Here is a 12,404-nt window from a genome sequence, read left to right on the forward strand (position 1 = left end):
ATGGATAAAAGAAAAACATATTTTGCTAGACCGGTGAGGCGTGTAATATGATAAAACAAATATAAAATTGATTAAATTGTATTGCTGCAATGGCTAGATTCAGCGAACCCTACCATTAAAGTTTCAGAAAAGCATTATAACATTCTTCTTCCGATAAAAATTTAAAAATTAATAACTTTTTGAATATTTTTCTGTAAATATTAATATGTGCAATAAAATCATATTTCATATAGGAATTTAAATTCTGAAGTTGATCTTATTTTTATCTTTTATTCAATAAGTTATACTCGTTTTTATTTAATTTAATATTTTTACATTAAAATAATAATCTAAAAATAACTTTAAAAAACTTAAAATTTGAAGTTATAAAAAACTTTTTTTTTAATAAACTTTTTTCAAATAAACTATTTTTGTTTTAAATTTTCTAATCTCTATAGTTTTTAGTCTAAAATGTTCCATAACACTGCTGAATTTAAAAAAAGTATTTGATTTGTAATAAAATCTTGAAAATAATTAAATTACATTTTAGATTCTAAACATATGATGAATTTATTATTACTATTATTTATTTTATGATTTGTGCTCTTATTATTATTTTGTTTTTGTCAGAAAACTCTATTTTATAAAAGAAAAATGTTTATACATGCAAATTTGATTAGTTTAACAGTTATTTTCTTAATAATTGGAATAAAAATCATAAAAATTAATGGAATATATTTTATCCAAACACCTTTTTTGGCAAATTCAATTTTGGCCGTGGAATCTAAACACATAATATTTTGTTCGAGTAATAATTATATTTGCATACATTGTTATTGACTTCTATAATTAATAGATTATTTTGTTTGAATCTTGTTGACATTGAATATTCGAACATGCTTTGTTACCCATATTATTTTACCTAATAAAGATTTATCATAAAACGGGTTTCGTTACTTAGATGTTTTAAAAAACATTTTATTCGTTGAGATTTGAAACAATCTAATAGGTACTATACTTAATGACATTTTCAAAATAATAAAATTAATTTCCAGCTATTCATAGGTATTTAACGTTTACAATTTTATCCATATTATTTTTTTTATATAAGTGTTAAGAAACATTTTTATGATAGGTTTATGTAAAGTAATCATTAATACATGTTTCGTAAAAGAATGATGGGCACGCCAAATTTCAATGTTAGAATGTGCGGTGGCATAAATGGCAAATCAATTAAATTTAAGAATATAGTTGGATAGTTGATAACTTAGCTTTTTGATTCATTACAGTATCGATTGACTGGTATATTATCGTGTCACCTGGAATTTCGTTTAGAATGGTGTTATTGATTATAGGTGTTTACACCAATATAGCCCAAAGAGCTACTGATGATTTCCGTAATTTTGTGGTAGATTTGGGAAAACTTTGTGAATTAACTCATTGGTTGTTGTTTTTATTTTAAAGAAATTAGTTAAGAATGTGATGTGTTGTTATTGATTCATCGATAGTTAGTTTACAATTCTCCATTTCCAGCAATTGTTTTACGAAATCGGCTGATATATCATTTTGTAGATAATACAAATACACTCATGTATATTATATCAGTTTCCAATATTGCATCTCGTTGCTCAGTTGTTTCAGATGAACGGAATCAGGCTTGACGTTTTCTGGTGGTTCTCAATCTTGTATCTCTTAGCTCGATTGTTTCTGAAGTTCATATTGCCATTTTTTTTTCGTGCTTGAGGCGTAGAACTACCAATCGATCTTTTTTTGGGAGGCATAACTGCATAGAAATTACGTTATTATAACAAAACAAAAAACAAAAAATATCAATAAAAACATGTAATACCATAGAAGCACGTGCTATTGAAAAAAATAAAAATAATAATAATAACACATTTAGGGATAATAATTTCTTTCGCACTAACAGCAGAAATGTATAAATAAACATAAATTCCCTTCGTAAATCTCAATATGTCTGTTTAAGCACCTCCCGGGTTTGGTCCTATCACGTTTTAACTTATCCTATCTTTTGCCCATAGGTCTAATATATCTCTGTACCAAATTTCGTCACGATCGGTCCAGCCGTTTCGGAATGCGTAAAACACAAACAAACAGAAAGAAATCCAGTCTATACTATATATACACATTACACATATATATATATATAAATATTTTTAAAAATAATTAGCCATAATGGTTATTCTTACTAAACAAAAAAAAAAAAAAAGGTTATAGCAATAAATAATGTATAAATAATTTTCATGGGAATACAAAATAAAGGCTGATACAGAATTGTTTTCTACCATATAAAATAATGAAAATCTAAACTGAATTTAGGTTTTAAACATTCATTCACGCTGACCTAACTAATGTAGATACTATGTGAAATATTGTCGTATAATAGGCATTAAGCAGAGTAACTTCTCGATATTTTTATTTCAATGTCAACCGTTGTGAAGTTTTTTTAAGAATATTACCTTCGAGATTGATAAAAAAAAAGTTATTAATAAATGAATGTTGTGTGAATACTGAATAGCAACCAAATCCTTGTGATGGTTTCTTACCCTTATACAATAATAGTTGATGTCAAACTTTACACAAAATAGTTTTTCTTTGTAAAAGTTATAATATTTATTTTAGAAATTTGCAGTTTTTTTTTTTTTTTTTGGCCTTTTATGTAGGTCCACAGTTGTTGATACTTTACCTTAAAGTTTTCTAATATCATAAACAGGAGTGGAGTTATCAAAATGCAACTTTTCATTTGTGAACCTTGTTGTTTGATACTTACAAAATACCTTGTCATAGTCTTAAAATCATTCAAAAGGAAATTGTATTGTATTAATTGTAATCCCTATAAGTTTGAGGTTATTGACTTATGGATTTGATGTAGAATGGACAAATATAATATATTAATACATATTGTATACTATGGATTTAAATTGGTAACTTTAAATCGATATAGGTACCTACAAATATTTTTAAGGTCACAATTTTTTTTTTAAAATACATCTAATAAGATATATTTTTTATCTCAATATGAGCCTTTTTAAATTGTATAGGTACCCTTAATATTTCGAAATATTATTACTGTATCATTTTTTAAGACTATTATCCTATTTATAGCTACTTCAGAAAATCAATGGTTTATATAATTCATAACACAACCGAGAGGGATATGTACAAGTTATTTCGATTACCAGAGTATACTAAGAATATGGTTGACAAAATAGTTTATACATAATATTATAATAATTTAAAATGAAATAATAATATGTGTTATTGTAATGCAATATTGTTTTTGAGTTATTTTCGTATATAATTTTATTATTATCATTACATGCTTGCATTATGTATATTTATAGTAGCTTTATTGATAAGTAGTGATGTATGTCTTATGTAACAATTGTATTGTATTCATTGTATAGGCACACTATTTACGATCAAATTAAGAGTTGTGTTTATTTAAATCCCATTTCAAAAATTAATATTATAGATTTGTATTGTTGAATAAACTGTATGAGTAAGAATTTAAATTAATGTTTACCGACGAATCTACAGTAATATATTATATTAAATTTGACAAATAATAATTGTAATATATATTAATAACAATAATAATATTATATTAATGAATTTTGAATAGGAAATGATGATATAAACATTCAGTGAAAATGTAATGTACCATTAATTAAGATTTGGTGTGCTGTTCATCGGTAAAATCTTGCATGGAAAGATGTAAGTTCTACTGTAGTTGAAGTATCTCATATAGTAAGCAAGTTATCTGCTTTTTTCCACAACTCAGCACATCGAACTAGAGAACTACAACAACTGTCTAAGGAAAATAATTTACAGCTAATAAGGATACCAACATTTTTTCAAGTGCGATGGACGGAATTTTCTTTTAATCTAGTTAACTCAATATTAATTTCATGGGAAGCTCTGCAGGTTATATATATGCAAAATTCTGAAGAAAAAGAGTCCAAATGGATTTTTATTATTATTAACTAATAAGGACTCTATTTATTTATTAACATTTTTGACAGATGTATTAATAATTTTTAGTCGTTATCAACAAAGCATTCAAAATGATACAATAACGGTTTTGGATCTTGTTAAACACACCGAGTCAGTGGTAAACAAAATTAAATCATTGAGTTCAATTAATTTAGTTGGTGGTTGGGTAGATGTACTCGAAGATACACTTAAAGGTACTGATGGAAAAGCTCTAGAAGGTATAAAATTAATTGATTTTAAAGAAAAACGAAAACATAGGTATAATTTGTATGTAACTGAAAACAGATCTGTAAGTGCTATATGCCATGAAATAGTAGAAACTTTGGTTATTTTTTTGCAAGACCGCATAGATATTGACGAATATTTTGTTAGTGCTTACTATTAAATCTATTGTTAGCCTTGATTGCAATGCCAACATCAAAAATGTATTTGACGTTTTGGGTAAGGATTTAGACTTAGCTGATCTAAATATGGATATACAGATCTAACGGAACATGATAAACTAGAAGAGGTACGACAAATTCCATTGCCTAAACTTGCTCGTGTTGTAGCAGAAAAACCGCACAGCGCTGACGTTGAGCGACTAATTAGTAAAAGTAATATACTGAAATCCATAAACCGTCAAAGTATGCATGTCACAACGGAAAATGAATATCTTTTTATTCATTTTAACATGCCTACTCTTCAAAATTGGGACCCAAGACCAGCAACATAAATATGATTAAACCAAAATGAACGCCGCATTAAAGACACACCGAAAGCTAAAGAACAGGAATGGTTTAATGGGATATTTATGGAAGCAACGAAAACAAAATTTGAAGAGCAAATTGAACAAAAAATTAAAAAAAGAATGTTCCAATATTATGTTATGTCTTACTCGTATGTATATAAATATTATTGAAAAAGTAAAATTACATTAATTAAATCAAAATATTATAAACGTAAATGTTTATTTTATTTCTTGTAATAGGTTAAATTTTAAATTATTCCACCTTAAAGATAAAAATGTTATAATTTTTAAATAATTTGATATTATAATACTTCAAGTATATTATAGTTCTATTTTTATGTGCTTATTTAAAAAAAAATGCGTAGTTGATAAAAATCCTTAGAATAAGCCCTGGTTAAAATGATATGACATGATTGAGAATAGAATGTTTTATGCGGTGCTGCCATATTTACGTTGCTGAAATATTGTTATAATTTATTATTTTCCTGTATTATTACACCAATTATTTTGAAATCAGACATGAGCCGTGAGCAGAGCTCAGTTGTATTTACTTATTTTCATAAGGATAACTAATATTATTATCAAACAGATCTACAAATAAACTATTATAATTATTAATTACTATCAATCTCATGTTATTTTTTTAAATGTTAATTTTTTTGAATTATTATAATATTATTTAAATAAATATTTTTGTATAATACAGTTTAAAGTTTAAAATGACAACGTTTAAGAGTTTTTTATTCTCAATCATGTAGATTTTCTTTTGTATTTCGATTTATTTTGATATGCCAAAAATATGCTCAACCGTGTCGAAAAAATGGGTTTTATGCTCAACAATGTCTCAGCCAACTTTTTGCCTTGCTGCTATTGAAAACTATTCAGCTTTTTTGAATTGTTGACTCCACAAAGTATCAAATAGATTCACATTCCTACCAGTAAAGATACTGTTGAAGAATACTTAAGTAATTTTACTGCCTAAAAATGTATGAGTTACATAAAAAAAAAATTTTTTCAATCACCATACACATCATTATAAATTCAATACATTCATCGCTCCATTTAAAATCAAAAACCATTTTAAACGTTGTTAAAATCATGTTACTGTGTTCAAACGTTATATTTTAATAAAAAAAGTCTCATTTAATTTAATATGATAAAATAATTATTGGGTTATTTATGACATTCCTCTTATTTAAATCACTCCCAGTCTTTGAAACGATGATACAAATGAATAAGATCAACAGAAATAATAACCACCAATCTTATCACATACAAATAGTTTGTTCATTTCTTCTTGACAATACTAAAAATAAATGTTAGAAGCTTTCATGGGAGGCGCTTAGTAAGCTATCTTCTAGTCCAATGGTATTTTATAAATTAGTTAAGTTCTGTCTATTAATTTATTATTATGAAAATGTCTTAATCAGTTTTTGCAATCCTCTTCTTCAACTTTTGTACATTCCGCATCCATGCATTTAGCTAGCAAGAGAAACCCGTAACAGGGAGACTTATTAGAGTCAATTTAATATAAAATTAAAATATTATTAGAATCCTTACCGTTTTCTTCAGCACAGTCCATTTTTCTAACGAGTCCTTCTAATAATTCAGGTTTTGCGAACAGACGGAAATTGTGAGGATAAATTTTATCAAACGATCTAATCATTTCCTCATCTATGTCCAATTGCGTTCTCTCGTGTTCATGAATAAACCTGCAGAAGAGAAATGAGTCATATGCGCATCCAAGTTGGATTCCTAACACTTGGAGTAAATCACAGGCTGTAGGTTTACTATTTGAGCCTTGAATTACTTTAGGCACTACACAAGTTGGATACCGGATTATTTTAGATATTAAGTTGGATCCAAAATTGATAAAATAGTAAAAAATATAATATTGGTATAATGATAAAACAAATATAAACAGAAAACTTTTGTGTATTTCAAAATTATTCCCTAAATTATTGATAATGCATCATCTAAAAATGTCTGTTTGTGTCCGGTATAAATGTTTGTAAAAGAAATATTAGCCAATTTCATTTATGATTAATATATATATATATATATTTATTTATTTATCTACATAATTGATTTTTCAAATTTTTGGATAGTTCCCATGAACTTGTTGAAAAAAATATAAGTCTCAAATAATGAAAACCCTTACTAGTATAGGAATTTTCATTTTTGGACCCATCTTTGATGCAGCCATACGATGATGTACAGAAACTACTTCACATCAATTTTACCAGTCAAATTATTAATAAATATAGTATAATTATATATTTTTTTTCTTTTCATAACACATAAAATAATAATTTTTGCACTAATTTTATTAAATTTTTATTATAATTAACTACTTAATAATTGAGAGATTAGGACTACACGTAACAATCAACGAGCGTTGATAATAAATTATAATTACCAATCAATACACAAATCAGAACCAGGTATTGTGTCACCCTTTAATAAACTTTTTTCATTCCATTTAAATTGCGTCGTTATGTTAAACATTTCTTGGTATGTTTCAAGTATTTTGCAAAAGTCCCTTTTCTCTTCGATTTTGCTATGGGTAAATAGGTACATTTTAAATATATTGATATTCTATGAAAAAATATTTAATATTATTAAGGCTTTTTATTTTACCTCCCAAAAACGCTCAGCGTTGATGGTCTTTGAATTGATGACGATCTTATCTGCTTTCTGTGAATTCAAAGATAACAAACAACAATAATATGAATAGTGTATATAAATTAGGTACCTACGTTAATTAATGAGTATGACAAAGTAAAATGTAAACGGTCATCGCGTACTTGGAAAGGATTTTGGGTTGTGCTACATGAATTCCGGCCAACGACCTTTCCCAGTCCAATGGGATGGCTTGAATAGCATTTTTAGGCGGAACTGATAGCGATCCGTGTTTGAAAAACCACTCGTACAGCGGTTCATCGGACTGAGCGTAATAGCACTGAAGACCGGCATTCGGTATTTCCTGATACGCGGCAAACTGACACTTATCATCCGATACAGCAGTCACGACTGGCGGGTTCAAGACGATCGGTCGGCAAGACGGGTCGCTGTTATAGAAAATGTTTCTGGCATTTACGATCCATTCCCCTTCCAGAGGTTCGATGACATCTGGCGGATAATCATTGAAGGGGCACACTGGCACTGGATGGTTGAGCCCCATGACCAGTAACTTGACATAGTCGTACTTGAGCGTGTCGTTCGAATGTGTCTTCAATTTGTTCAGCCATGTCGAGTATTTCGATACAACTGTAGATGGAAACGATGCCAAACGATTGGTGTTAAATAATTTTATAATAATATATCATGTAATAATGTTATGGATTTGAATATAAAATATCGAATATAAATAATAACGATCCCACAGAATATAATCATCCGTATTTTAGTAAGTGATTTGGCCTCGCATTAGCCCAAATGAATGGTATTTTAAAATTATTATAGAATACCTATGTGTCTTAGTTTAAAATAATCATTTATTAGGTATTAATTTCACTTACCATTTGTGTCATCATTTCTGATTATTACTAACTTAACTATTCGAGCATAAAATTCAAACATGTCTGCTATATTATTTTTGGAGTTTTCTTTTGATAACGAACTGTCTTTTTTGATTGAATTGCTTAATTTGGTATTAGTTGTCATTTTTAAAAGTTAACAAAGTGCGTGTACGTATGTTCAGATTATGAAACTATAAATTTTCAAAAATTTCAGAATAAAATTGAATTTGATAATTATTTATGAATAATTTAAATCAATACTTGTTACCATAGCGATTCTTCACACCGTTGACAATAATTTATGTCGTTGTTAGTTTTTCATTTTAGTTATGTTGTAAGACATAGCATGATTTTTAATTAAAAATAAATTAGCTGAATTACTTTTCGTTGACGGCTTTATTAATTTTTCTTATCTGGTAAGATTAAATATTGTCTAGTTAAATTTAATTTAAATAAAATTAAAAAAAAAAATATGTCATATAATATTAATTGTTTATAAAGCTGAATCGTTAATTTAATATTTCTCTATAGATTACATTAGCTTTAATTCCTGTTAGTGTCAATAACTAATTTCTTGGGGCGTTCTGACTGTAGAACATGCCACATACAATTGACATGCGAAAAACTATCTTCTCTTATATCGATCCCTGCAAATTTCATAAGTTTGCCCATGTAATTTGTTTATTGTCATGGCAAAAAATAATTATACAGGAGACTGAATTCTCTTGAATTTTAAAGAATAATCTGATGGTATCATTGGTATGCGAGGAATAAGAACTATTTCACGTTTTGCAGATCCTGTCATAATAATAGCTTCAATCAAATTCTTTTGTAGACCAATAATCTGTAAACGTGTCTCATTCCACTATATTGGTGGACTAAGATTTCTGAGAAGCATTAGAGGACAACCAATTTTAATATTAATAAATGTAGTGAAAATCCAAGAGGGTTAAGTGAATTGAGAAATTCAACTGGATAATTAAATACATCATCTACTTCCAGTATTGCATTCACTGATCTGTATTCCATATTTTTTGCTTTGAAAGAGTCCAATAATATTTTGTTTATGTCTCCTGCTGTATCATTTTTAGATGTCAATATAAACCCTCTCACATAACCAGTCCATTGATTTATCTTTGATGTTTTCGATGCCTGGAAATATTTTGTCTGTGATTTCCTTTATAATTTTTACAACAGTACCTTGTCCGGTCAGAAAAGTAATTTTTTCTTTATATTCTGGATATTTCCCATCTCCTATTTGTATGAGTAACTCTGAAAACTGCTTAGCAGTCCTGTCTCTTTTTAAATTTACTCTCATATTTAGGGTCAAAGAATTTTTTTTATTAGAGGCCACAGATATGAAGTCTTCATGCAGCTTGCAATTTTATTAGCTCGAGTTCCTCTTGGTACAACTGGTAGAATTTGTCGAAAATCTTCAGCCAGCAGTACCGTGACTTCTTCTATCAATAAATTTGAATTTTTTCAGATCAATCGGACAGTTGTTTACAGCTTCAAATCCTTTCATATGAGATATTGGATTTTTATCCCAAACTATGAACTTGCATTTTTTCAGAACTTTCACAAAATTTGATTGTTTATTAATATTGAACGTTGTGGTCTCAATGGAGTTCAACTTGATAGTACAATGAGCTGTTTTTCCTCCATATAAAAACGTAGTAGAAATTCCTGATGATGCAGCTACAATTTCAACCCAAATGAGTTTCTTACTAAGCCAAAAGTAGATTGATAATAAGTGAGTTTCACCGGTTTCACTAGGAGCATCCAAAAATATACATTTTTTTTAAATTTAATGTGATGCTATTTAATATTTGTAAACAAACCACTTTTCCTCACTCAATGAGTGTTAATTTATCTCGCACAAAGTTAAACCATAGCTTGTTTCTTTTAAATATTCTCTATTTTCTAACAGTCCACGAGACCTTATTACCACAGATGGTCATCTTCTAGTAATCCAAGGGCTCTACATAATGCTTGAAATGTTGGATATTCGGTGTTGTCAAAAATGAATACGATGTTGGTCATTTTACGTGATGAAGAATAAGACGAAGATAGTAACATCCAACATTCTTTCGGTAGATAATATATAAACACTATGTACCCAGAGGTGTATCTTTCGTTACTCCAGACCATCTTTTGACATTCTGGTCATATCTACATCTAAAAAATTTCTTATTTATCCACACATAACACAAAGAAACTTGTGGATAAACCAATGTTCTTTCAAAATCATCGGTTAGACATATCAGAAAAAAAACCTGAAGAGAAGTTGTAGGTGGTTTTTCTATTCTTTCTGTGACATTATCTGCTGTAAATTAAACACTTTGTCAATTTTGTAAGTGAATATCAAGATGAGTAATAGCTGTATACAAATCGTGTGTATGAAAACTTAAAATTTTTCAAGCTTTGAAACTACTGATATACCTGCCACTTTCATATATCTTTATTTCATCTGTATTGTAAGTTTTCCCTAAACCAAACACTGAGTGATCGCTACCTTTTGTGATATGTTTGTATAAATATTTTATTGGATTTATTAAACTGGTTATCTCAACATTTATATGAGCAATAAAAGTACGCAACAATACTGGGTTGTATGGAACAACCCACCTGTTATCCAAGTCAATCGACTTAATATTCACTTTGAAACTACTATCATTTATAGATCGCCTTCTATATATTTTGGATAGCCTTCTTCTCCTCTTTGTGTTTCTTTAATGAGGATAACTGGATAACGTTTGCTGCAAATACCTTCTTTCATGCAAGGAGAATTTATGTTTAAAAGTCCACATGGGCCATGTATCATGTTAGCCTTTGCTATCTCGTACAATAAAGGATCTATAACTGGATTCTGGATATCAGCACACATGAATCTATCATATCTGATGATATTTGATTCTCCAACCATCGCAATGTGTGTACGTGAGGTAGGCCTCGGTTATTACATTCAATGAAATAAATATGGTACCTCAAATTCCCAAACAAATCACCTTTTTTCAACACATCCATTAACTTCTTAACTTTTAAATTAAAAACTCTTGCAATTATGTCTGGGCGATGGTAATGTATTTTCCTGGTAGAAGTGCATCTTGAATTTTTGTCATTTTAGATTACACTTACAAGTTATGAATAAATCCTAGTTTCCATAATGTCGAACGTACGTCAGTGCATCTTAGGATCGTTAATGAATATATCGTGGATCTCCCATAAAAGATTATGGCAACACAAATTATGTTACAAGTCATATGCTTCAACGTCTTGTCTTCCAACGGCATCTTTTAAATGAATATATTTATCTGCTCTAAGCTTTTTTCGATGATTTCTGATAAAAATTTAATTTTTCAGTCTTTTTTTGACAGTCTTTTTTTTTTTTTTTTTACTAAATATTGATTTAACAATGTTCCATAACGAAGCAAATGATTTCTAGTTCTTTTCTAACCATGATTCTGTATGAAGAAAAGTCAGAAGCTGATACAATTTAATCCTTAAAGGGAAATTTTTTATTTGCATCCATCCGAGGATTATTCTGTAAAATATCTATCGAGCATCCATATTCTATATAACAAAACATTTGAGGGTACTGAAGTTTGTCGTAGAATTTGTGTAGTTCACTTTTCTTTGTAGGCGATTATGGTAGCTTTGAATGAAAATATTTCTTTTTTTGAATTTCTGCCCAACTATATTACTAAAGGTACTTCATTAACCGTTGATACATTGTAAAAGCCTTTGTATCTATTAGTAGGTTTTCTATCTGCGTTATTCACCACGATAAAAATAGTTGAATTTCATTATCTAATGAGAATTAGAGAACTAATTCTCTACATACATTCTCTGATGTGGTTTTTAAATTTTCAAATATACTTATTTTCAGTATGCAGCATATTTTGTTGCTGTTTGACTAATGCTTATTTAACTTCTGGATAAAGAGAACATTAAAATCAAATTTCTTTTTCATCTTCACCTACAAAATATATTTGTAAAAATTTTTGGTTTTCCTGAGTGTTTGGAATCTAGCTGCCATACAAATAGTAAACTTCGCTTTGAATTTTAAAAAAATGGCACAAAACCTTCTTCAACAAGATATTTAGCACCAAACGATGTCATTTGAAAACAACCATTATATTTCCTTGTATGATTAA

The 12,404-nt window shown here is 28.4% G+C and overlaps 2 protein-coding genes across 2 annotated transcripts; both read right to left on the reverse strand.

Moving 5' to 3' along the window:
* Positions 1-6,152: 6,152 nt before the first annotated feature.
* On the reverse strand, positions 6,153-8,392 carry LOC107165209 (uncharacterized). Its single transcript, XM_089223277.1, has 6 exons — positions 8,248-8,392; positions 7,534-7,996; positions 7,367-7,423; positions 7,146-7,286; positions 6,287-6,438; positions 6,153-6,208 (listed from the first exon to the last, which is right to left on the reverse strand). Exons 1-6 carry the CDS (start codon positions 8,390-8,392, stop codon positions 6,153-6,155), a joined length of 1,014 nt encoding a protein of 337 aa, XP_089079403.1.
* Positions 8,393-9,682: 1,290 nt separating this feature from the next.
* On the reverse strand, positions 9,683-10,290 carry LOC149057057 (uncharacterized). The gene is made up of 2 exons (XM_089223278.1): positions 10,196-10,290; positions 9,683-10,019 (listed from the first exon to the last, which is right to left on the reverse strand). Exons 1-2 carry the CDS (start codon positions 10,288-10,290, stop codon positions 9,683-9,685), a joined length of 432 nt encoding a protein of 143 aa, XP_089079404.1.
* Between the last annotated feature and the right edge of the window lie 2,114 nt (positions 10,291-12,404).

Source organism: Diuraphis noxia, unplaced genomic scaffold (genome assembly GCF_037042655.1).
Source record: "Diuraphis noxia isolate RWA-SAM2 unplaced genomic scaffold, SU_Dnox_SAM2 contig0003, whole genome shotgun sequence".
Classification (NCBI taxonomy): Eukaryota; Metazoa; Arthropoda; class Insecta; order Hemiptera; family Aphididae; genus Diuraphis; species Diuraphis noxia.

Bases quoted from the DNA above. Each gene is read 5' to 3' on its own strand.
- LOC149057057 (XM_089223278.1), bottom strand. From the start codon at position 10,290: ATGACCAACATCGTATTCATTTTTGACAACACCGAATATCCAACATTT. The intron at 10,020-10,195 runs GTAATAAGGTCT...GGATGCTCCTAG, and splicing joins CTAGAAGATGACCATCTGTG to TGAAACCGGTGAAACTCACT.
- LOC107165209 (XM_089223277.1), bottom strand. From the start codon at position 8,392: ATGACAACTAATACCAAATTAAGCAATTCAATCAAAAAAGACAGTTCG. The intron at 7,424-7,533 runs GTACGCGATGAC...TTGAATTCACAG, and splicing joins CAACCCAAAATCCTTTCCAA to AAAGCAGATAAGATCGTCAT. The intron at 7,287-7,366 runs GTAAAATAAAAA...ATTTACCCATAG, and splicing joins ACGCTGAGCGTTTTTGGGAG to CAAAATCGAAGAGAAAAGGG.